The 26,861-nt window shown below is 38.7% G+C and overlaps 1 protein-coding gene across 12 annotated transcripts in view; it reads right to left on the bottom strand.

The window, feature by feature from the left end:
• Window positions 1-7,203: 7,203 nt before the first annotated feature.
• The window catches only part of FBXW7 (F-box and WD repeat domain containing 7), a 230,246-nt gene continuing 210,588 nt past the window's right edge, over window positions 7,204-26,861 (bottom strand). For all 12 annotated transcript variants that reach the window (XM_055549478.1, XM_055549477.1, XM_055549476.1 and 9 more), the window contains 8 exons: window positions 23,931-24,065; window positions 18,800-18,923; window positions 16,915-17,051; window positions 15,830-15,943; window positions 14,247-14,428; window positions 12,040-12,265; window positions 10,166-10,376; window positions 7,204-9,122 (listed from right to left, as the gene is read on the bottom strand). In XM_055549478.1, the coding sequence (XP_055405453.1) occupies window positions 8,854-9,122; window positions 10,166-10,376; window positions 12,040-12,265; window positions 14,247-14,428; window positions 15,830-15,943; window positions 16,915-17,051; window positions 18,800-18,923; window positions 23,931-24,065 (1,398 nt within the window). In that variant the 3' untranslated portion in view covers window positions 7,204-8,853. The remainder of the gene's footprint in view (window positions 9,123-10,165; window positions 10,377-12,039; window positions 12,266-14,246; window positions 14,429-15,829; window positions 15,944-16,914; window positions 17,052-18,799; window positions 18,924-23,930; window positions 24,066-26,861) is intronic.

Here is a 26,861-nt window from a genome sequence, read left to right as displayed (position 1 = left end):
AAAAAATGGAAATAGTGACAGACTTTATTTTCTTGGGCTCCAAAATCACTGTGGACAGTGACTGTAGCCATGAAATTAAAAGATGCTTGCTCCTTGGAAGAAAAGCTATGACAAACCTAGACAGCATATTAAAAAGCAGAGACATCACTTTGCCCACAAAGGTCTATATGGTCAAAGCTATGGTTTTTCCAGTAGTCATGTACCGATGTGAGAGTTGGACCATAAAGAAAGCTGAGCACTGCAGAATTGATGCTTTTGAAGTGGAAAATTTTTAAAGAGGTAGGAATTCTTGGTGCTGAAGAAGGCTCTTGAGGGTCCCTTGGACTGCAATGAGATCAAACCAGTCAATCCTAAAGGAAATCAACCCTGAATATCCATTGGAAGGCTTGATACCGAAGCTCCAATACTTTGGCCACCTGATGTGAAGAGCTGACTCATTGGAAAAGACCCTGATGCTGGGAAAGATTGAGGGCAGGAGGAGAAGGGGATGACAGAGGATGAGATGGTTGGATGGCATCACTGATTCAGGGGACATGAGTTTGAGAAAACTGTGGGAGATAGTGAAGTACAGGGAAGCCTGACATGCTGTAGTCCGTGGGGTTCAAAAGAGTCACACACAACTGAGCAGCTGAACTATAGCAACAACAAAAATCCTGAGAGTCCAAAAGCTTGCTTCTCATTTGCCTGGTTGTTCTGGGGCATATCAATGGTGAGTCATAAAAAAAATTCCTGTATAACTAAAGTGTCCATCTTTTGTAGAAACAACATATTTTTCCCCTAAATGATCTGGAAACAATGTATTTTTTTTAATAATACACTATTTTACCCACTTTTCCTATATTCATTATATGACTCTCTTATACAAAGTCTTTTCTTTTCAGACAACTCACTCTCTTTCGACTCTGCAGTTGGAAAAAGTGACTCTAATTTTCCAACAAGAAGGTATTGGTTATAGCCAAACCATAGCAGGAATATACTATGCACTGTTCTTCAGGTCTCCCTCGGTGAAATCCGGGCTCATGCCTGCTTCTGTGGCTTTGTCGGTTCCCAGGTCAACAGGCTGGGACTGAGACTGCATCATTTTCTGGTTTGATCTATGACATATTACATGTTCCCAAACTTGCAGGGCAGTTGTGGGTCAATACATAATAACGTGGTTAAGAGCTTGGCCTCTGTGGCCACAAGCCTACCTCTGAACCCCAGTTTCTCCAAGTTTTTTTTCTTCTTCTTGACTTTGTGGCCATGAACAAGTTCCTTGACATATCTGTACCTATTTCCTCCTCTATAAATTAGGGCTAATGATAAGATATCATGGGGCCATTGAGAAGATTGTTGTTCTACTGTTGTTCTTGTCCTTTTAGCCCTTGTTTGTTTAACCTTTTGGTTAAGTTCATGTCTGTTAGGCCCCAACAGTTTGAAGTAAGGCTCACGATGACCAAGGAATTAAGCCCATTCCAGGAGAAAGTGGCCCAGGTCCCTACAGGTCCTTGGACCAGTCAGCGAGGGACTTCTGTACCTTGAGGGTAGCTCAGGTCTGCAGTCCTTGTCCACAAGGAAGGGCCTCAGAAGAAGAGAACTCAGGCCGCTCACCCTTTAAGAATAAGGCTGCAGAGTCTCTCAGGGGGCATGAGACAGGCTGGGACCTGGGTCCTCCACTGCAGTGCTGCAATGCTTGGACACAGCTCTCCTCAAGCAACAAAATTCAAAGAAACTATACGGGACTGAAAATAACATGCCCGCACAGTTGGACAAATTCTGGACAAAAGAAACGGAGATACCGAAAAACCCAACTGCCACTGCTGCAGAGCCTAGAGCTAAACCAGGGTACTGCACACGCTCCCTGAACACAGCACCACCTAAGCTATCCCTGGACACATCCCCTCCCTTTACCCCATATGAGGAACCAGCTTGTCCGTCCCCTCCTTGGGGAGCGAGCAAGTGAGGGAAACTGTGGTATGTTCTCCCTCTTATGCAGCAGGGGTCCCTATAAAGCCTTGCCTGAAAAAAAAAAAAAAAGAATAGTAAATTATTTTTAATACACGTCACCATGCTGAATTTTAATAAGTGCATGACAGCAGCGAGCTCTCATGATCACTGGTGATACCTAAAGCCCTTTAATGAATCCTTACTGCAGACCAGGTACGGTGCCAAATGCTCAACATGCAATGTCTCCTGTAATCCCCATGACATGTTACCCCATTTCCAGATGAGGGGATTAGAGTTGGGGGAGCTGAAGAGGATTTTCCCTGAAACTGATGAGGCTGAGCTTCAGGCCTCCTACCTGAACAGATCCCTGAGAGCTGGGGGTGCTGGGAGATGCAGGGTGGTGGGGGTGGACAGAAGCCAGGCTACGGTCAGAAGCACTTCCATTAAGCGATTCTGGTAACTTCCTAGAGTTCTCACAAAAAAGGGGTCCCCTTTACCAAGTCCTCAGTGAGTTGTTACAATGTTTATCATGCTAAATGTTCATTTTGGGATCTAATTATGTGAGATGTTTCTTTTCTTTAAGAAGGTCCTTAAGTTTATGAGCTTCAGTCCCCCAAACCCAGATTTGATGCTCAAAAGAGGTGCGTTTGGTTTTAATTTGTTTCACATTGTATTCTTGCCAGATTGATTTAAACTACACAAAGTCACTTTACAGGAATGGAGAGAATCCTCAAATTGAAAGGCTCATGGTAGCACGGAATTAGACTGTCTAGCTGCCTACATTTAGTAAGGCATAGGGTTTGGTGAAGTCTTAATGGGCTTCATCAATACAAGTTTAAAAAGTCTTGCAAGTAACCTTCCTCTTATGGTGAGTAGTGGTTTGATGTCTCTTTTATAATCTATGAATCTCCTAGAAAAGTGGTAAATTGGCAATATATTTCTGTGCTGTTTGAACATTTGATTTGCAAGAGCGATTTCAACATAATTTTCCTTTTGCAGAGCATGACTGCTGAAGCAAAACAAAACCCAAAGACAAACAGCCTTCATAGGTTTGACCATGATAGATTTTCCAAAGCAAAGAATAAAACATCAAAATGTCCGCTCAGTGGTTCCTTGTCCTTAAGAATCCTGGGGAGAATCAGATCATCCGAAATAGAAACGCTGCTATTTTTACACCCAATTGCAAACTGGGAAGTTGCCAGGCTTTGGTCTCAGCAATGAGTCTTCCCAGGAACTGGGTCTAGAATTTATTTATACTTTACACTTTGGAGAAAGGTACACTCTGACTCGTTTCAGCTTTTGGTACTTTTACTTATTTTGAAGAATCTTTGAAATTAGTTTTTGATATTTCTGGTCTCCTCCACCTAGAAAGAGAAGGCAGCAGAGGAGTGAAAGTGGCCAGAACCTCCCTTGGCGGGGTATCACCAGGATTAATGAATGGACAGTGGTGTGCGTGGGCCAGTCAACAGTGCCACAGTATGCTTGATGGCAACTCAGATCGACGGCTGGCGTGCCCCCAAAAGCGGAGCTGGGTGCAGGCCCTTTAGATCTAACTTAAAAATCCATCTCCTGGGCAGTAGACAATGCCAAAATGTAAAACTGTGCACCACCTTTTCAAATTACCATATGCTATTTAATGCAGGACTCCAGGAACACTGTGTGGACACGCTCCCTTCACGCGGAGGTCACTGAGCCATCACAGAAGTCTTAGCACATCTTCTCTTGGCCACTAACATCTTCCCTTCATATGGCCCATTCTTTTTTTTTCCCCATGGATGAACAAGAGAAAGGCTTAACAGAAATATAAGTATGCATCACTGAGAATAAGGGCCTCTTCCCAGGTTCCAATATAATCTTTTTTTTTTTGCCATGGTGCATGTGATCCTAGTTCCCTGACCAGGGATCAAATCTGGGCCCCGGGCCGTCTGCAGTGGGATCATGGAATCTTAACCACTAGACTGCCAGGGAAATCCCTCCAGTATATTCTTGTATGTTGTCTACACACACACACACACACACACACACACACACACACACACACCTCTCTAGACTGCCAGGGAAGTCCCTCCAGTATATTCTTGTATGTTGTCTACACACACACACCTCTCTATCTCCAAAACACAGTGAGGCAGGTGACATGAACACAACTTGCGTCAGAAGCATTTATTCACATTCAATCGCCAGCAACACTAACCCACTTTCACTATCGGTAGATTTCCAGATGGCTTTATAAACCAGTAGGTTCTCTGAAAATTGCTGCAAGGGACAGGTTGAATCCTCTGTTGCCAATGAAGCTGATGGAGTAGAGGTTACAATGTGGACTAGTTATACTGGGGGTGGGCATGACTAACAGAAGGAAAGTGAATGAAGCTGTGTCTGAGGGAAGGCATCAGTCATTGTGATGTGAATCTAATCTCCTCGAGCTCGGCCAGTAACTTGTTTCTGGTTTCTATTAATACGGGTTGTTAGGAGTTACAGGAGCCGGGATGACGCCGGGCGGGCGCTGCCAGCCAGCTTCTCCGTCCACCTTAGTATCTTCATTTCACAGAGTGCAGGGATTGCATTAGTGAAAGTGTGTGGAAAACACGGCCCAGCCTGGATCTAGGGACGCCTTCCCGGATCCCGGTTCACTTCCAGGAAGGGATAGGCACAGAGGTCTTCATTGTTGTTATTTGATTGTAGCCTCCAATCAATTCAGAGAGGAAAGAAAGGAGACTGAACAGGTTAGCTCAAAAGGCAGAGAGAAAATGGCTTAAACGTTAATACAATGAACTAAATGTCCATTACCTTTTGAAATTAAACAAGTAGGTAGGTTGAAATATTTACTTCACCAATTGGTGTGTACTAGCTGTTGCAAATTAATGAAATAGCTTATGGTTCTTAAAAAGCGATAAGGGAGCTTCCAAGTGTCAAAATTATAAGCAATTCAAAAAAAAATAATAAAATAATAAGCCATTCTAAAGGAGATGAGCCCTGGGTGTTCTTCGGAAGGAATGATGCTAAAGCTGAAACTCCAGTACTTTGGCCACCTCATGCGAAGAGCTGATTCATTGGAAAAGACTCTGATGCTGGGAGGGATTGGGGGCAGGAGGAGAAGGGGATGACAGAGGATGAGATGGCTGGATGGCATCACCAACTCGATGGACCTGAGTCTCAGTGAACTTCGGGAGTTGGTGATGGACAGGGAGGCCTGGCGTGGTGCGATTCATGGGGTCGCAGAGTCAGACACGACTGAGCGACTGAACTGAACTGAACTGAAGCCCTCTTTGCTCAGTTCCACAAACATTTACTGAGCACCTGCTCTGGGCTTTTATGGGTTACTCTGTGTCCTAATTTTAGTTTTAGTTTCAGGCATTGTTTGATCTTTGGGAACTTGTCACATCTAAATTTGGGGGCTGCCTCTCTTCTGGTATAAACAACTGAAAATTCAGTTATATAAGGTGGTGAATTTCTTCATTAAGGAGGCCACAAGCAGGGCTCCCTTTATGACCTTTCTTATTTTAATTCCTTTAGGATGAGGTTAAGATTTTCCCTTTCCTGCAACAGATTCACTGTAATGAAGATTATTCATTTATTCATAAATAACATTTAATGAACATCTAAGTATATACAAGAGCTCCATATTTGCCTTTTACAAGGTTTCTGTAAGACTCAATGAGAAATTTATGTGACTCCACTTTAAAAAAAAAGTAAATTGCTATATAGAGAGAAATGCTATTTTTATTACATACCTGAAGGAGTCACAAATACATTCAACTGCTCCCAAATATAGCAAGTTAGAGTTATCGGGGTCTATTTTCTTCAAGTTGTAAGAGTAGCTACCACTTAGTGCGATTGGTACGCTTTATAACATTTCATTTAATCCCTACAATAACCTTGGGAGGTAGGAGTCTCTGCCTCCTAGAAGATGAGGAGACATGAGGTCAAGTGATCTGATGAAGGTCCTGTATTTAGACAGACCTGGGCTTTGGATTGAGACCTATTTGTGAACTCAGTCTGTCTATAATGCACATTCATTTTTATAGATGATGCTGTGCTTCAAGTGTATTAGAGTCAAGCCACATTTACATTATGAAAAATCAAGCAGTTTCAGGACTACCCAGCAGTCACAGCCTCTTCTTGATCGCGGAGCTGTCTGTGTGAACCGCGGCTGTGGTGCTGGGCTAGGCCACGCTCGCCCTGCAGCAGGCTGGGCCGCTCACCTGCACTTCACAGCCTAACATGATTTTTGCCTTGGGTTTTAACCATGTGGTTTTCCTGTCTTTTCCCTTATCCTGTCACTTCTCTCTGCTGCTCCTGGGCCTGTGATGTGCTGGGGACTAACACACCAAATAACTAGAGCAGCGGTTCTCAAAGTTGTGTCCACAACCTACCTCGTGAGCTAGTTTACATGCAGATGCTTGGGTCCCCTTCATTCCCAGATGTTCTGATTCAGCAGCTTTGGGCAAATGAGGCCCAAGAACTGCTGCCCTAGGAGTAAAGAACACATAGTTTGCGACTGTGAGAAATGTATTCTCTAAGTAGCCTCTGCATCTGTCACCTTCCCCATGTTCATCTGAGGCCTGGCTAGATGGGATTCCTGGAGAGACACCCACGGCAGAAACCTGCCATCGGAGAGGCTACGTAATTGCAGTGACTGAACTTCATTTTTCTTCACTTACTGTAAAAAATGCTAGGCTTATTAAATAAAAGTCACAAAAGAGCCTGAAAGTACCACAAAAATGCACCCTCATCCCTAAAACCTCGCTTCAGTCTGTCTTAAACTCTAGGTTTGTTTTTCCTTAAAGGGCATGGGTGTGAGTCCTGGTGCTCGGCCCAGTACCTGGTTCCTGAAACACCCCTGCCCCGTGTGAGCCACAGCTGTGCCCTCATCTGTGGAGTGGGGAGAGAGCTGCCTACTTCTCAGGGCTGTGGGAGCTTCCGAGAGATGTATGTGCAAAGTTCCTGCTAAGCAGTCGACATGCGGCTGAACTTTAACAATGAACTTTCCATAGGACTTCTAGTTGTAACCAGCACGCAGGCGTCTGGGGGCTCTGTGAGGGGCCCGGCTTCACGCGTGCTCGGCCCAGCGCACTAGAGGTGAGCGTGGGCGCGTCTTTCCGGGCAATCTGTCTGCGAGAGAGACAATTTGCACCTTGTGGGCCGTTCCCACTCTGGCTGCAGAAAACACAACACAGGGGATTAAAGAAATCAGGGCTCTGCTCTTTCATCTATTAGAGACAAACCCTAACTATTGATAATGAAGTGCTATTACCTCAGTAGAAGAAACAGGCATACTAACATGAAAAAACACATTTTATTGCACTTAAGTTATAAGAAAATAAAATTTCTAAGTGAATCAAACCATAGACACAATCCCTTTAAAGGTTGTTTTCCTCCATCATGTCAGGTTGTTACATAACTAAAATTAACCCACTTGAATCTGATTGTTTTAAATCAGACTATAAATAAAACAAACAAAAAATAAACAGGAGGAGGAAAAAAAAAAAAGATCACTAGGATACAGTGTTAAACCACTTTCACAGTTCAGCTTGAGTTGTGGCTCCTGGAAAATGAGGCAAACCATTTGACTTTTCCATTCATTTCGCTTGTTTGCACGTGATGCCTTTACTACAAAAACTGGATGGTTTCTGCTTTGTCAGTTACTCAGAGCAATCAAACTGTAACAGTTGTTTTCCCAAATACTGTAAAACACTAAGACTGACCAGCAACTTTATTTTAATTTTGTGTTTTATATATTTTTAAAATATTTTGTCAGTTTTACTATGCACGTTCATCCATTCACCACAGCCCTCAAAAAGAAAAGTTTCTCCGCAGAACAGGCGGCAACAGCTCTGTTCCAAGGAATGTGTTTTAATTTTTGCCCAGATAAAAGAAAATAAGCTTTGCACACACTCTCAATTCTTTACTTGCAGGCAAACTTCACTCTTTATTTTCTGAAACTCTCCCATTCTCAGCCTCTTAGAGGCACAGATGGTTCAAGTTTCAGTGGCAAAAAGTCTTTTTTTTTTTTTTTTTTCCGTAACCAAACTAGAGCAAATTTGGAATTCAGTCTGGGACTAAAACGTCACAGCAGAAAAAAAATAAAAAAAAATAATTTGCTTTTTTTTCTTTCTTTCATTTAGCAGCATAAATAAGTTTGGCCACTGGGAGTACAGTACAGGGGTGGGACACGATCCCATATTTGAAGACCTACTTCTAGCACCAGCATCAAGAATTAGATCCATCTCGGGACTCACAGAACCCAGGACAACTTGCCACCTTTGAGCAACATAGGCATTAAAGAGTGTATGTGGAAGCGACAGGAATAGATTAACAGAGGCTAATACTGTGATTGATTGACATTGGCAATGGTTTGGCAAAAAAAAAAAAAAAAAAAAAAAAAAGCTTTTCATGATAACTGTACAAAAACAATTCACAGTAATTTTTTTCCTTTTTAGCTTTTCCACTCCAGAAAAATAACTTTTTTTGTTTCAGATGCTCTCTGGTGAGACAGTCCACCGGTACTGTGTGGGTGTTATTGCAGCTTCTTTCTAGGTCTCAGTGGTAAAAGAACAGGCCAGCGGAATCTGTAACGACGTCTCAGCAGTAACGCTGCCCAGCGACCACTGGAGAAGAAAATAAAGAAATAATTGCACCTGGTTTGATTTCGAAAGTCTCGTGTTGCAAAGCTGCCCTCAGTCCAACGTGAAGCCTCTTCTGGGAAGAGCCGGCAGGCGCCTCTCCTGTCAGCTGCGGTCTGTCATGGCCTCCTCTTTTCCTTCTGCGTCTGTAGGTCTTTTCGCTCTGTTGCCCCAAGCCAACATCCTGCACCACTGAGAACAAGGGATATTTTTTCTTTTTCTTTTTTCTTTTTTTTTCTTTTGCAGGGGGAAGGGCAGGGAGTCTGTCGCCTACGCGTGGGGACAATGCCCCCTTTCCTGCTCCTCACTTCATGTCCACATCAAAATCCAGCACCAGCAGCTTGGTTTCCTCTGTCCCGTTGCGACTCCCGACAGCACACACCAGCTTTGTGTTCGAGGCTCTGATCCGCCACACAACTCCCCCGCTCCCCCCACTCTCCAATGTGACTAGGTTGCGAATAAATTCACCCGTTTTCAAGTCCCATAGTTTTACAGTTCCATCATCTGAGCTGGTAATTACAAAGTTCTTGTTGAACTGTAAACAGGTCACAGCACTCTGATGCTTGTTGGGACCTAGGCAAAACCAAAGGAATTTCATTACTGGTTAGAAATCATGGTTTCAGGTCAGTTAGATTGTAATTTGTGGAATCTACAATGGAACACACAATAAATGAAATATTTTAAACACTGCACATTTAGAAACTGCGTTCTGAGTATTTTAGAATCAGCAAGGATGTAGGAAAATCTGGTAGCTATTTGTAACTGAAATGTTAGTCTTGGAGGGTTCTGTCTTTCAGGAAGAGTGGTTCACTGCCAGGCACACATCATGTGTTCTGGGTGTTGAGGAAGCCCATATTCTGCTTGTGGACCATCTACTATACTACCCTACCACTCTGAACTGACCAATCAAGGGCAAAGGCTGAATGGACCCTATTCCAAGACTCTGAGAAAGAGACAAAAATTGTCAATGAGAAAAATGCTGCAGTACCACCTACCAAATGGCCTCACTGAAAACTACCACTTTCTAAGGGCTCTGACCAACAAAAAGCCGTTAGTCATGAGAGAAGAAGTTAACAGCGTCGTGCCTCATTTAGTGCTAGTGGCTTTCAGACGTGTCCTCCTCTAGTTGAGTGGGTGCTGTGATTCCCTCCCATCCTACTTAAGCAGATGGTAAGGGTCAAGTCAAGGCCAAAGCAATTTCCTATCAGATTAGAGAGGCTCCCCCACCCCCCACCCCCAGTAAGGCAGCTCTTTAATTTAAAATTGGACTACAAATTCAAAATAAATGATCACTCAACAAATACTCAACAAACAAGCATGCTGCTTCTGTGATACAGCTAAGATCTCTCTTCACATTGTTCTTTCAGGTTAGGTAGAGTTAACCATACCTGTAGGAAGTGATTAAACACTTTTATATTAAAAACACAGTTTAAAACACTTTCTTAGGGCAGCCTAGTTCTGTCAGTTCAGAATGGAAATGCTCAAAAACTTATCCAAAATCAGTTTTCATTTTGTATGAGGTTAATCATTCTGTGACACAGAAGTTCCGCACTTCTCTTTTGACCAACCATCGCATTTCTAAGGGATGCAGCTAAAGGTGGGGAGCCAGTACTTACCTTGCAATGTTTGTAAACACTGTCCTGTTTTGATATCCCAGATTTTAACTGTAGAATCTGCATTCCCAGAGACAAGAATGTTGTCTTTGAGTTCCATTCCACTTGTTAACGACTGGTGTCCTGTTAACGTGTGAATGCAGTTCCCTGTCTCCACATCCCAAACACGGATTGATGTATCAAGGGATCCACTGACCACATGGATGCCATCAAACTACAACAGACACAGTTTATTAGACTAGAAGTGTAGATATTCTTGATATTATCTATTGACCTTAATCCTAAAAAGGGAGGGGAGCAAAGCATGAGAAACAGATAATGCCAGGAACAAAATGAGGTACCAGGATAAACTGTATGCAACCAACAACTCTCCAGTGCATGTTCTCAGAAGCTTCTATCAGAAATGTGAATTTTTTATGACCAGTGGCTTCAAACTAGATGCAAGAAACAATTTTTAAAGAAGCACAATGAACATATTATTGTCAGACCACCTGGCCACACTGAGCAGCTACATATTATGAATGATTCAATATGGACCACCATTTGAGTTTCACTTCCCAAGAGGAAGGTAACACTACTGATGTGGTTTATGATACGGGGTGTGCTCATCAACATCCAGGGCACGAAAAGAACTAGACTTCAAAGCAAGTTCCATTAAACTGTATGTAAAATAAAAATTTCATTTACAGGAACCTAATGCTAGGTAGGAACTGTGCCAACAGATGATTAGAATTAGAAGTGGTGGCATTTTGATAACCAAACTATCTATAGTATTCTTCTCCAGCTTCCCAGCTGGACCAGAAGTCAACAAAATCTACCAATTCCCAGATTGATAATAAAGTTCCTACCTATTTTCTCAATCTAAGGGTTTATTTAAACGAGGCTACACATCACAAAACATACAGACAACTGCAGCCAATTCCCTCTCCTCCAAATTAATAACCTTTTCTAAGTTAACAGACATCTTTTGGGCAGTAATTGGTAAACAAGCTATGTAAGTATTAATAATAGGAAGTACAGCTGACCCTTGCACAACATGGGTTTGAACTGGGAGGGTCCCCTACACTTACAAATTTCTTTTGCTCAGTATCTACTATGTTTCTACACAGTCCCAGGTTGGCTGAACTCTTGGATGTGGGCCTGCAGACATCAGGGCCAACTGTAAAGTTATGTGAGGGTTTTTGACTGGAGTGGAGGTGGCGGGTAGTGCCTCTGACTCCTACACTGTTCAAGAGTCAACTGTATTTTTTAATGGAAAATGCTGTCTTTTCAGGAAACAAAGCAAGACCTATTTTTTAAACCTGCTAATAATCTAGTTACTTATGTCAAAATGTGGCAATCTACTCTAGGATATCAGGTTCAAACAAAAACAAACCAAAAATGTTTAAGACAAATTTCCTCCTTCATGACCACAACCCAGCAGCCCTGTAACAGCTTTGTGCCGAAAGCTCCACTCCCACTTTGAATTGGGACAGAATCACAATTACATGGTCCATCAACTTCCAGCTATCAAGGCAAAGGGGCAGCTTCTGGCCAAATTAATCCTGTGCTAAGGAGTTTATTAAAATCCAGGTTATTTTCCTATGAGACTATCTCCCCATTAACTAACACAGGAAAATTCAGAGCCCCAAAATCTCAGGTTCCAAGACCAATATTTGTATTTTAGAGGAAGATGAATCACAGAAAAATGGAAACATCATTTAAATAATTTCAAAATGTATGCTTTCTTTGTGCCAATTTTAAAGTAAATGTAAACAGCAGAATAATTAATCTGTTTCTGGACTGTACTGGATCAGCAGTTTGACAGTGATTACAGAATAAGACAGTATTGTAACTCGTTACGAGAGCACTGCAAGGGCGAGAGCGTGGTCTCTTACCTGTAGTGAGTAGACCCTGTTGGTGTGGCCCTGCAGCGTATGCAGACAGGTCTCTGTCTCTGGGTCCCACACCTTCACCATGAAGTCATATGCTCCGCTCACAACCCTCCTGCCATCATACTGAACACAGCGGACTGCTGCTACGTGACCCATCAGCACATGTAAACACTGGCCTGTCTCAATGTCCCAAACCCTAAGGGTGGCATCTCGAGAACCGCTAACAACTCTGTGGGTGTAACAGGAAAAAATGTATGAGAACTTAAAATCATGGGAAAACAATACATACAAAGTCAGTGGTCATTAAAACTTCTTTTCTTTTTCTTAAACAGAAACCAGCTGTTTTCAAAATAAATACATGCTATGTCAAACCTCGATATATAAACACATGCAAGTTGAGTTACTTTGCTTGGGACGGGAAGTTGGAAAGCCTTGAATTCTGCCTGTTTGGTTCCCCCACCTATGAGGGACCCAGGAGCACCTTGGCTTCCTGCGGTTTGAAAACTACTGTATTATAGCTAGATACAATGAAGATGAAGCAGAGGAAGATGAAGATAAAAAATTAGTATAACACATGACAAACTCTAAATACATACAACAAGATCTTGATTTTAGAAGATGCCAGTGTGGGCAGTATGTATAAAATGTTAATAGGTAGTAACATTAATATTTTGAAAATTTAAAATTTTTTCTTCTTTCTGCCATTTCCCCAAATTCTAATATGAACATACATTCCCTTTTTGACTATGGAAAAAATTCAATAGAAGTGTCTCAACAAAACAAGCCAGAATTTGGAATTTAAACTGCTAAAGATATGAGCTTTATACCATATACTCTGGTTAAATTAACCAGTTTCAAATAGGTCCTCAAACAAAGGTTGCTTATGCTTATATTTTACAATATTCAATAGGCTATGAGGGCGTTAAGATATAGAGATTTTAGAAGATACACATGTAGAAGCAACAGAAATCCCTTAAAATTTTGACCCAAGATTATTAAAGTGATACTCTTCTGAAAACAAAGAGTGATACAAACACTGTAATCACCTTTGGATTACAAAGGAGAGCTGAAAACTCAGGTGTCTTTAATGTTATTCCTAAGAGATAAAGAAAGACCACTTTCCATGTTTGGAAGAGTAGAAAATGGAAGCATTGAGACATTTAAGTCAGCACATACTGAAAACTAAAATGCAAGGTCTCTTGACACTAACTCCTCCAGTTTTAGTAGTAGAGCACTGCTCAAAGTAGATTCAAATCACAAGTGAAAAGGGTACTTTTCTTCACGTATTACAAATCTAGAGTGAAATATGCCTAATGTAATGGTTCTTAATGAAGAATGCCATGGACAGAATGAACAGTACAAACTGGAGTGGATTCACTGTAAGGACCCTTCAGAGAGACTTTTTCTGACAAAATAGGTAGAAATTACATCTGTTTAACAGGAGTACCATGAAGACACGCCAATGCAAAACAAAAAGGACTTTTAATAGGAAGGCTCTGTAGCAGGAATTAAAAGCAACAGCAAACATGCTAAGAAGAAAAAGGCTAGCATTGGCTGAAACTATTCTGAAAACTGGATTTCTTCCTTAATTCAGTGAGCAAAGGCTCCCAAAGGCTTGTGGTCCTACCACAATCAGAGGAGGTTCTCTGCCAGCTGTGTGCAAGGTGACCAAATATGAAAGCTCAGTCACCAGTTCAGGTGCCAGGTAATGACAATGAGTTAAAACCCACAGCCTCATTCAGCTTTTGCCTGGACACAGGGGAGACAGTGGAGAGGGGGAAGGGTGGTGGGTGGGTAACTAGAGAGACTCAGAGGCTTGAAGCCTGAATAACTGAATTTTTCCTCCCAACAAAAATATATCCTCCCACCCCAAATATTTTTTTTAACATGATGAGTCATCAAAGATTTAGAACAATAAAGTCTAAGGTATCAGTCAAGATCACAGAACAAGGCGTTTCGAAGTGGAAGCCAACACCACCATTAAATGAGGAAGGAGACTTAATGACAACTGCCCGATTTTAAGGCAATACCCCACTGCTTTCCTAGCAGAGAAGCATCTGAAGCTGAATAATTAAAGTCTAATTTAAAAGCACATTAGCACTCACCCTCTACTAGACACAGTAAGTATTGTACAACCGAACTCCGCACAACAGGCCCCAAGTTGACAAGTGACAGAGGAAGAACTCCCAAGCTCTACAGGACTTCCCTACCTTTTTTCATGGAGATGCATACAACGCACAGTGGAAGTATGACCATACAAGGTGTGTATACATTCTCCCGTCTCTGCATTCCACACTTTGAGAGTCCGATCTGTGGATCCACTAATGATGATATTGTCTCTCATCTGTGATGACCATACTCCACCTGTGTGCCCCACTAATGTCCTCAGACACTGCAAAAACACTTGAGATGATTACTTTGAGGTAGAAAGAAAAACAATGTAAATGACATTTTAGTAGCTCATTAAAATCTGGATTAAAGTTATTTACTCAACTGGAATGTCTAGCACATCAGAAAATAATTTTCGCACCAGAATAACATGATCCCATCACGATTTTGTTTGCTTTCTTTACTCGGCAGCACTGCGTTTTACACGCACACATAATTGAGGAGCACGGATGTAGAAAGCAAGCCTTTCTGACTCAAGCCTGACAGCTCTGGCCTGGCCTCTTTGATAATAATATTAAAATTGCAACTTGGTTTCTTCCATGGGAATGGATTCAATGAAAGAATGCCAACAGGGCTGGGTGTGGCTACATACCACATTTCATCTGAATCTGCCCCAAGGCAGTAGTTAGGAGCCAGGCAAGGTACTTCTAGACAAGTAAAGACAGACATGAAAACTCTGAAATAAATCCAAGACTAATATTACACTACGGAAATATGAAACTGTTTTAAAAAATTGTAACATCTGACTTTGAATATTTAGATTTTTGCCCAAGAATCAACATTTTAAAACACAGGTTTTCCCCCTGCCAACACTTTTCTTTTATTATTTTTTAGGTGGTCAATTACTTAATTCACGAAAATATTTTCCACTGGACAGATAAAAATAAGTGTTCAGAAGAGAATCTTTAAAGAGTAACATTATATGCAGTGAGCCTGGACTGCTTTGTTTTCTTCAAGCTCTTATTTAACTAAACAGCCCGCTTTAACTTCTAACTTAGGGTTTGAGATAAATCAAAATTAACATGATTTATTTAACTTTTAAACTATAGTTAGGTTATCAACAAAGTTTCAAAGGAAAAATACCCCTCAATCATATTTTAGGAAAAGATTAAAAAGGCAGGAGATATAACTTAGATGGTTAATAAAAGTGGGAAAAATTAGGCCAAAAAAAAAAAAAATCCCACACCACCACATCTGTAAAATCTTAACCTAAGTTACAAACATAGAACAACTATTTAAATGAAGAAGAAACTAACGACATCCCTACTTGGAGAAATATCATTTTTATGCCAAGGAAAAAGCTAAATTAGAAGCTCTGATCAGTTCAGTTCAGTTCAGTCGCTCAGTCGTGTCCGACTCTTTGCGACCCCACGAATCGCAGCACGCCAGGCCTCCCTGTCCATCACCAACTCCCGGAGTTCACTCAGACTCACGTCCATCGAGTCGGTGATGCCATCCAGCCATCTCATCCTCTGTCATCCCCTTCTCCTCCTGCCCCCAATCCCTCCTGCTATCAAACTAAGCTAGAGTCAAAAACGAATCTTTGTTTTCATCTCACTGGTTGATCACTGCAAAGAATATGTACCAGAGCGACTTTATGACGCGCAGAAAGAAGGAAGCTTACCTTGCCCGTGACTGCTGACCAGACTTTCAAAGTGTTGTCATCAGAGCCACTAACGACTCGGTTACCACAAAACTGCAGGCACGTGATCACGTGATCATCATGTCCCTTCAGCACCTACAACACAGATGTGCATCAGAAACACGGGAAACACCGGGGAAGGACAAACGAGGCCCTGAATAGCAACAGGAATGCACAGGCTACTTCTAGAATAAAAATTTATACAAAATGCGAAGTATCCTTCCAGGCAGATGAATCAAGTGTTAAACATTTTGTTTCCATTTTCTACTACCTATACATGAGACATCAACTACTAAAATCAGTCAAAACCTCATGAAGATGGTTTGAATGCAAATGTCTTTTATACCATCTATTTTATCTTTTCAAACCAAAAGAATATGCACTTCAACTGTGCAATTTTGACACACAGAAATAAAAATACCTACTAAGCAGAAAGACAATACTCACCAACCTTTTCAACTTAAAAAGTCTGTCATAGTGTGTATGTATTAATACAAAATGTCTCCCCAAATTGCTTTTATTCCAGTTAAAAAGTACAGCCAAGAATTTCAAGCATTTTTGCCATTCTTTATATACTTGAAATGTTATAAGGCAGAAAATCAGAATTAGGCTAAAATTTATAAAATTAAAACACACAAAAGCTACCAAACAAGCCCCCCAAACATGCTGCTGCCGCTGCTAAGTTGCTTCAAGCATTCCTCAAAAAATCATGCTTGGTCAGAGAGGGAACAAATTCTTAGGTATAAGTATGACACAAAATTCAACAGGATATTCAGAAATTTTCATTTACATGCAATAGATAGAACAGGTAAATCAACTCATCTTTTATTCAAGTACAATTAATCGTCAATTTTATTCAAGTACCAAGTACAATTAGTTGTCAGACTAGAGAAAAATTAGTAAAGAGGAACACTGTCAGTTACATTTTCTGTTATTTTAAAAAATATATTGTTTTCCTTGTACAGAAGATGGGCTGTCAAATTACACGGCTTGCCAGGGAAAGAGCACACTGTGTACCAACAGCACGATTAACGGTTTCTGTTACAGACGGCACTGCGTTCAGTTACCTTAGGAGACTTGAGTTCTCCTCGCCTCCAGTTCGTATCAATTCTGTGCTGTCTGATGTATGCACTTTTCCAAGGACTATGTATGAAACCTGGTTTTATTACTTTTCTTCTCTTGATGTGCAATGGTTCATCAATACCTAAAATTTGGAACATTTAAAGAGTATAATTGCCTTTACCAATAAAACAAATTACACATTTTATAATGTATCTCATTTTCTCCTATGCTCAAAACCACCGAAATGCAGAACACGAACACTGTTATGACAAAACAATCATGTAAATTTTGCATTCTATATGGCATGTTGTATATTAACTATTTAATTTCTCTCTTAGAATAATTCTATAAAATGTTGGTGAGGATGTGCATAAATTGGAACCCTTGGGCAATGCTTGTGGGAATGTAAAATGATGTAGCTGCTATGAAAAACAGTATAGCGATTCCTCAAAATAAACATAAAATTACCACATGACCCAGCAATTCCACCCTGGATACAAAACCCAAAAGAACTGGAAGTAGGGACTTGAACGGTTATTTGTCTACCCACGTTCACACCATCGTTCTTTATAACAGCCAAGAGGTGGAAGCAACCCAGTGTCCACTGATGGATAAATGGAGGGAAGAAGTGGTATATACATACAATGGAATGTTTAGCCTGAAGAAAGGAGGAAATTCTGACACATCTGGATAAATCTTTAAGACATTATGCTAAGTGAAATAAGACAGTCACAAAAAGACAACTATTGTATGATTATATTTACATGAGGTCCCTAGGGCAGTCAAATTTATAGAGACAGAAAACAAACAATGGTGGTTTCCAGGGCCGTGGGGAGGAGGAATAAGGAGCTACTGTTAAATGGGCATGGAGCTGCAGCTGACGGCTGCAGGACAAAGCGCAATGTCAGTGGACTTAACGCCATTGCAACGCACACTTAAAAATGGTGGAAGTGATAAATTCTATTTTGCGTGTAAATTATCACAATTTTTAAAAAGGTCATTAAAACAGTGATTCTATGAGAGAAAGTAAAGCAACCATAATTAATCCTACTTTATGATGACTTGAGAAGGAAGGGTTTCCTGGGAAGTCCAAGCCACAGACAGGGCAGAGGCAGGATGAGAAACCAAGGACTCTGGATCTTCACCTCCCAGCTTTACTAACCATCGGTGTTGCCCACTCCACTATGATCTCCGTGAAGTGGAAGAGAACCGACAGCGCATCTGTCTTACCCTCTATGATTCTTTCTTAAAAAGTTTGCTTGCCAAAGGCAAATAATATTTTAGCATAGTTTTTTTCAAAAATAATATTTTTCTAGATGCCTGCTGGAAAAAACATGCTTTCTTGAATTAATATGGATGATACCTACACCATTAGTAAGAAAGGGGATTTTTTTTTTTAACAAGTCTCAGAACACAAGCCCCATGGTGGGAAGATTATGGGAGTGATCTACCACTTAAGAGGTGTTTAATAGATATTTGTGGAAGAAATGAATAGACTACAATTTGAGTATTTAATTGCTAATTTAATTTGGGGGTTATGTTTATATTGTCTTCATCTTGACTTTCTCACTGTTTATTATTCTATTGGAGACCGGGAAGCAAATCTGATATATTTCACTGTTAGTTACAGTGCTCATTAAAGGGGTTAGTGCCAAGATTTGGCTCATCTGAACATGCGGAATAACCTGTGGGTTTTATATATGTAGGTGAATGTAAATGAAGATGCAGTCTTGATTCCTTGATAGGCTGCCAAAGTTCTTTTTTAAAATTGATTCACCACTTTATTCTACAAGCACAAAAAACTTATTATTTTTTTGTTGTGTTTTGTTTTCAGAATCACTCTGCTTTTTCGAACCACAAACATTTTCTCTCTGTGATTTTGAACCTTACCCTCTTCTTTGCATTTTTCTCTCCAGAGAAGGTTGTCTTCAGCCAAAATTCTCCAGTAGCGGCACGTCTGAGCCGCCTGCAGCAGGTCTTTGGGTTCCAGGAATGAGAGCACGTAAAGTGCCAGCTACGGAAAGAAAAAGCACAGCGTACCCGGCGCCTCTTTTTAATTAGGAAACACTCTCTGTAGGGCAAAGTGCCTATAGATAAACGTAATGTAATTTTACATTCTAGTTACTAGTACTATGGAAAGGCAGTACCTCCTAATATTCAATTTTAACAAACACACACCAGATTTTAAAATATCCTATTGATTTTTATGAACTTGACCCTAGTAACTCCTCACCTCTTCAAGGAATACTTATTAAACCCCTCTGCCTTTTCTCCTCACTTTGCTCTGTGAGCCCCGACTCAGGAATTTTATCAAATCTATTTATATATATTTTTACTTTATTAGTTCTTTAAATGTTAACTTTTTCTGTCCTTACTAATTTCACTTAAAATGAGATTCCTATATACTTTGTGTGGCATGATTTCAGAATCCTTTGAAAAGACATAATTCATAGTTCTTTATCATATCAAAGTGTTTATATCAGAATGATGAACTTTTCAAACATTTACACCCTTTACTTGTAAATGACAAAGGCTTATAAAAGTGGTTGGGTTCTAATTCCTTTATATTGCTTATGGGGACTTTCTTGATGGGCCAAATAGGGTTGTGTATTTGAGCTAGGTCTTTGACATATCATTGATTTAAAAATTTTGTTTACAATACTTGCAAACCATCAATTTATTTCCAGTGTGTAAAGTCAAGTCGAATAAATAAAAGAGCAGGAAAAGGGGAATGACAGCTTCTGACTATGCTCCTTCAATCAGCCTCACAAATCACATAAAAATTCAAATTACAATATTAGGACAGAATGAACTAAACAGAACAAAAAAGCTGGCTTTTCATGTAAACTAACTTATAGATTAAGATAAATTATCATTTAAAGGGCCTAGGCTCATATAGAGAGTAATAACATATTCTGAATAATTTTTTGATGTTAAAGAGGAATTACATAAAATAAATTATGCTTTCCCAATGACTTTTTATATATAGAGTTCATCGTTAATCACATATTTATTGAGTACATTCTTTATAGAAAGTATTTCAACCAGTCAGTATTCAATTTAATACTCCAAATGACAAATGACAGTGAAAAAATTTTTGTGGAATAATTATTTTTGGCCTATCGAAAAAGACCATTCAGTATTATATATGGAAGTTCATTTAAAATAAAAAGGCATAACTATATTCAACAATCTATATATATGTGCATGTTCATATATATATACTGCTGCTGCTACTGCTGCTAAGTCGCTTCAATTGTGTCCGACTCTGTGCGACCCCATAGACGGCAGCCCACCAGGCTCCCCCGTCCCTGGGATTCTCCAGGCAAGAACACTGGATTGGGTTGCTATTTCCTTCTCCAATGCATGAAAGTGAAAAGTGAAAGTGAAGTCGCTTAGTCGTGTCCGACTCTTAGCGACCCCATGGACTGCAGCCCACCAGGCTCCTCCGCCCATGGGATTTTCCAGGCAAGAGTACTGGAGTGGGGTGCCATCGCCTTCTCCAATATATATATATACACACATATACAAATACACACATATATAATTTGACAACATATTTTTAATGGATACTCCATAAACCACTTAATTTTGAAATTATAATCAATCAAAGCCTAGGCAAGTTTCTTAGTGTCAGTCTAATATCATACTATTAGTCTTCTATGTGAAATTGACATTTAACACAGAAATTATCAGGTACAAAGTTATATCTGTGGAAAAGAAATGCTTAATGCTCAAGATATTTAGAATAGTCAAATGAAAAAGTCTATACTTTAGTAATCCAGCTGAAGCTGAAAACAGGCATTTTACAGAAACATTCAATGGATCTTAAATGCTAAGAAACAAATCCAGAGTGGCTCAGATTTCAAAAGTTTATCTGCAAATTAACAGACAAAATTTCCTTTATTACTGGTGATTAAGATATCATCTAGTCCAGTGTCTGAATGCATTAAAAAGAAATGTAAAGAAACACTCAAGTGCTAAAGAAAGTTGAAGTGCTAACTCCATAGTAACTGGCACCCATTCCTTTTAAAACAGCAAAGGCCCCAATTCAACAATGAACTTCAACTTATTAAATGCTTGTCTATTCCACCAAAACATCCTGATGTTATAGAAAACACACATAGCCAAATAGAAAAATATTAATAAGAAAATCAGAATCAGGAAAATATAAATCAGAAAAGGTTTAAACTACAGAAAAAGAACACAAAATATATTGGCAACAATATTCTACATGGTTTTTTAATTAGGCTGCCAAGCAAAAACAAAGCAATAATTAGTTATACCAGTTCCTCAAAGAACACAAGGTTTTGGGTTCCTTATGGGAACAGATAGTGGGCAGTGTCCCAAACTACTTCTCTACAACACTGAAGAGGAGGGGTTACAGGCTTCTGGGAGTCATATCAAATGGTCTAGCGAATGCAATTTTCTATTCATTTGTATTAAAGGTAAACTCTGGAACAGTAATTCTTCCTCAGGACTACTTCCACGCAAGAGAAGCTCTTAAACTGAAGATTTATTTCAGGTAATTTTATTTTCCTTGCCCAAACTTGTCATTTCAATTAGAGTTGCTAATTTTTGTTTTTTGCTATAACTTATATAAAAGACCACCATGTTATATTTAAAAAGTGGATAATACTTTCTCAGAATTGCTATATTTCAGTGAATTAAATTAATGAAAAAAAAAAAGGAACAAACAAAATGTTGGCCGATTCTATATTAAGAATTTAGGTTTTGTTGTAGATCATCAACTGTTGCCATTATGCTCTTTTTGGCATTTACTTATAAACTAAGGATAATGGTCTTTATCACAAGTCTCCCATGTGAGACTAGTGAGATATTTTGTCAAGGTTTTTGAGAGTAGTAAGTAAGTGTCGGTAAAGGACTTTGAGATCTGTTGAAAGGAATTATAAAAAATTATTATAAGTTCACTTCCTGACATTATTATTATTAAATAATAATAGTACTTAGTCTCCAATAAGATGTTAGTCTCCTTGATGACTTTAGATCTATACCATTATTTCTTTATATATAAAATAAAGCATTTTTAAAAATAGAAAGTGTTTTTTTTTTTAGCAGTTAAAATTATACTCAACATCCTGTGATAAGCCATAATGGAAAATAATATGAAAAATAATGTGTATGTATGTTTAACTGAGTCGGTTTTCTGTATAACAGTAATTATCACAATGTAATTCAACCACACCTCAATAAGAAATAAATTAAAGAGGGCGGGGGGCGGGGGGAGACAGGTGTCATGCTAAGCCAGGCTCACTCATTCTCCTGTCTAGCAACACTTCTTTGCCCTCAGGCAATCTCTCAAAGGAACACTTAATCCAAGAAAATCTTTATTGCCATGGTTATCAATAAATTATACTTTTTAGATTCTTAGCAATTTTTATAAATCATATTTTTTGTGTGTGTTACAAAGCTACTATAGAAATCCAAATAAAACAAAAAGCTCACAATCTTTAGAGATAAGAGGACAAACTAGACTCAGAGAGAAGTCTATATTAACAAAAATACTACCTTCTAAAATATGGAGGATTATCAAGGAAAACTATGACAAATATATCAAAGGTGAATAAATTCACTTTCAGTCAAATACATATAAAAGAGTTTCCTATTATTAGCACCCTTCTGGAAGTAAAGAGAGCTTATGTCACTTTCATAAGCCAAATCTGTCCAAAGGGTTCAGTTTTAGAATGAGCCAACAAGAATACAAAATTTTTTTCTGGAACAATGTCATTTAAAAAAATCACTCCAAAGTAGCAACATTTCAGGAAAATGATGTTTTCCACTTTGATTTTTCCTGGAGTTATACTTAATTTCATCCATTAACTATGATGAAACCAATTTTATAAATATCCAATGTGAAATTATCATCAGGAGTATCTTTAATACCCTTAAGATATGTAGAATGGTTATCTGAAAAAGAAATCAACTTCCTTTCTCTTCAAATTTGAAGTTTCAGGACTGTTTGCATTTTTATTTATATGAACATAAATGGTATTTTATATTGTCTTCTTGGCTGATCTATAATTGCTGCTGCTGCTGCTAAGTCGCTTCAGTCGTGTCAGACTCTGCGCGACCCCATAGACGGCAGCCCACCAGGCTCCTCAGTCCATGGGATTTTCCAGGCAAGAGTACTGGAGTGGGGTGCCATTGCCTTCTCCAGCTGATCTATATAAAAATTTTGTGAAAATATAAATCTTGGTAGCATTGATTAATGTTATTTCTGTTTGCTGACAAAAATGAACTATGATGCCTACAACCTCAATGAAAGAACTACATCTAAACGATGCCTTATTTATGTAGTCAGGAATACACATATGATCATAGTCTATGATACAGAAACAAAGATGCTTTATATTATACAAAGATATTAAAACAAATAGGTATAAGTAATTCTAAAAGAAATGCTCTAAGAAATGTAGTTGGTATGGGAAATCTGTGATTTTGCATGTGTGTGTGTGATGGGGTGAAAAGTGAGATGAGTAACAGAAGATACACATGTGAAATTTTATATACTTCAAAATAATCACATAATGTAACTCACAGAGAAGTACAATCCAAAAGAATTATGAAACTATTACTCTTAAAGAGACTTAGGATAAACAAACAACAGAATAAGAAAAAATACTGCTGTTTTAATAAAATAAGAATTTAAAAAAAAAAATCTGCTAATGTAATGAATACACCAAGACAATTAAAGGTAGGACTTCAAATCAGCTGGGAAAAAAATCTTGGTAAAGGAACAATCAAATTAATGAAACTCAATAGCTTGGTCTCATGTATGACTTCTTCCAGTGGTGGAGAGAAGATACTTACTCCGTAAGTATACTTTAATCTGAAAATTATGCTAAACTATGGCAGCTTATCATTTACAGCCCCCTTTAACACTAATTAAGTGTTAAACTGACAATACTGAATACTGTAATTAACACAACGTCTAAAGAGGGTAGCTGTTGATTTATATTTTCGAATAGCACCAATGAAGAAGATAACTGATAATCCTTACCTCTTTAGGGAGCAAGGAAATGAAGTCTCGTTGAAACTGGGGTTCTATCACTTGCATCATGTGTTTTACCTGGGTTGGTTCACAACTATCAATAAGTTCATCTAAAGCAAGCAATTTCTCTGGTCCACTCCAGCTCTATCAAAGAAGAATTAGAAATTCTTATTATTATTATTTTATTTTTAAACTTTACAATATTGTATTAGTTTTCCCAAACATCGAAATGAATCCACCACAGGTAATTCTTATTATTTTAATAAATGTCTCAAATTATAAACTCATAAAGGAAAATCAACATCTACACACAATATAAAAAGTGGTTACTTAAAAGACACTGAAGTGATAATCACTGAGCCTCTTCAAATTTACTAGCTATCTTTATTTTGTAAAAGATTTGAGCCTGACAGAAGAATACTTTTGCATATTATTATAACTGTGATATGTTAATCTACCACCAAGATACTGGTTGAGAAATCAAAATTTTATTCAGAAACATTGGTTTGGGCTATTGAGTAAAGAGAGAATTTTGAGAGATGATTTTCCTTTCTTCCCTTCCTTTCCAGTGGGCACCATAAAACTTCATGGTTTTAGTAAGGCACTCATCTGAGAGCAGACTAACAGCATCGACTAGAGAAAAATTAATAACTGGCTAGAATGCCCATCTGACACATATTTTCCACAAATTAAAAGGGCTTTGATTTGCTATGTGAAAATAATTTCAAATAAAAAACAGCAAATAACAGTAAATGGCAGCTAACTTAACAGTAAAATCAGAATATGAAGAAAGGTTAAAATGAAAAAGAATAAGAAATAAAGTATATATTATGGAAAAACAAAAACAATTATACCTCAAAAATATGAGCTCCATTAACCTATACTAAGGGGGTTGCTTTAATTTTTCTTTCCCCTCAGTGAGGAACACCTGCCCAGAAATGCCATGATTCTTAAAAGGAAAACCCAGACAGACATGTGAATCATTTAAAATGTCAGGGCTCTCACGCACAAAAGTCAAAGAAAACATTTAAGTAACTCTGAAACACTTAAATGAAAAAACATTCTTGAGCAAGTTGATATAGTACCTTTATGAATTATTATATCCATTTTGGAAATGGGAGAAGAGAGAACAATATGTGAGGTTTGGAGCTAGAAAAATCTGGATTTTGACACTCCATTTTTTGCTCAAACTAGGAACCTGGATTTTGTCATATATGAAATAGACAGCAGTTGAAAACTGAGATATTCTGAGGTCACTGAACACCTTTTTAAAGCATTTTTTAAAATATTTACCCCTTCAGAATCTGCAATGAATCCTCTGTCTTCCATCTTAAAGTGTAGACTTAACTAATAACTAGCAAACACTTCAGTAGTGCTTCCATAGTACTACTACATAATGTCACAAACATTATCTCACTTAATCATAAAAACTCTGGGGAGTATCTCCATTTTTACCTTCAAATATGAGGAAGCAGAGGCTCTAATAAGCTGTATTTTTTCCTTTTACCTTGACACACACACCCAGAACATTCTCCTGAGTACTCACTGTGTATCCTTTTTGGTTAAAAAATATCCATATATGTGTATATGCACATACATGACCAATTAAAGGCTTCCCTGGTGGTTCAGCTGGGAATGAATCCCCCTGTAAGGCGGGAGACCTGGGTTCGATCCCAGGGTTGGGAAAATCCCCTGGAGAAGGGAAAGGCTACCCACTCCAGTATCCTGGCCTGGAGAATTTCAAAGAGTCGGACACGACTGAGTGACTTTTACTTTCTTTCTTCCATTTGACCAGTTAAAAGTAGTTAATTTGAAGTTTATTTCACTCTGTTTTCCTCACACAGCTTCAAATCCTGGCTCAAAATTTACCTCTTTGACAAAACTTATGCTGATCAATTGCCATTCATCCGTGACTTAGTAACAGTACTACAAACTCTGAGTTATTGATTTACATTCCTCACGGGAAGAGGTCGGTTCTTATAATATGCTGTTCTTGTCTATCTACATGATTAGGATTCATGGACACTAGTATAAAAACATGCCTTTTTTGGGTAATAGATAACTGCTGACTTGTTAATATACTATGCATGTTTAATATTTTTCTTTTCTTCAGTTAATGTATTATTTACTGTTTGTAAAAAAGGAACAGAAGAGCGGTATGAACACACAATATAGAAGTGCTGTGTGCGCATGTGCACGCTCCGTCGTGTCCAACTCTCTGCACCCCCATGGACTGCAGCCCGCCAGGCTCTTCTGTCCATGTAATTTTCCAGGCAAGAATACTGAAGAGGGTTGCCATTTCCTTCTCGAGGGGATCTTCCCGACTCAGGGATTGAACACTCATCTCCTGCAAAGTTCTTTACCACTGAGCCACCAGGGAAGCCTCTAACAGGGAAAAAAAAAAAAAAAATATATATATATATATATATATCTTTTCAAGGATTTTAGGGGCTGCAGTATACAATGAAAAAAGCTAGATTAGAAGATAAATAACTAATTCAGATCTTAGGTAAATGTTAGAAACTGTGCCACGATCTTAAATATATATTTAAAGCAAAGGCCATGGTGAAAATAATGCCCATATAGCAAAATGCTTCTAAGACTTAAAACAATATTTTTTTGTTTTAAAATATTTGATAAATTATACAAAATTTAAATTATATTTCAATTTGAATTACATATACATTCAGCAGATGTTACTTTATGACATTTTACTGAAACGGATACTACTAACAAAGAATTAGTAACATAACCTATAAACTATAAATAAATGAGACTGTTTTCAAGGACCATACATATTCAACCTTCCAATTACTTAAGTCACATCTCTTAGACAGTTCCAACAAAGGTCTGGACTACACAGGCCCCAGATTTCCTCTCTCTAGCCTGGGTTTCTTTCCTGAATTCTAGACCTGTATATAAAACTGCTTATTCAACATA

This window comes from Bubalus kerabau, chromosome 16, assembly GCF_029407905.1.
Source record: "Bubalus kerabau isolate K-KA32 ecotype Philippines breed swamp buffalo chromosome 16, PCC_UOA_SB_1v2, whole genome shotgun sequence".
Classification (NCBI taxonomy): Eukaryota; Metazoa; Chordata; class Mammalia; order Artiodactyla; family Bovidae; genus Bubalus; species Bubalus kerabau.
Note: the sequence above shows the minus strand (reverse complement) of the source record. Positions and strands in the feature narration are given on the sequence as shown.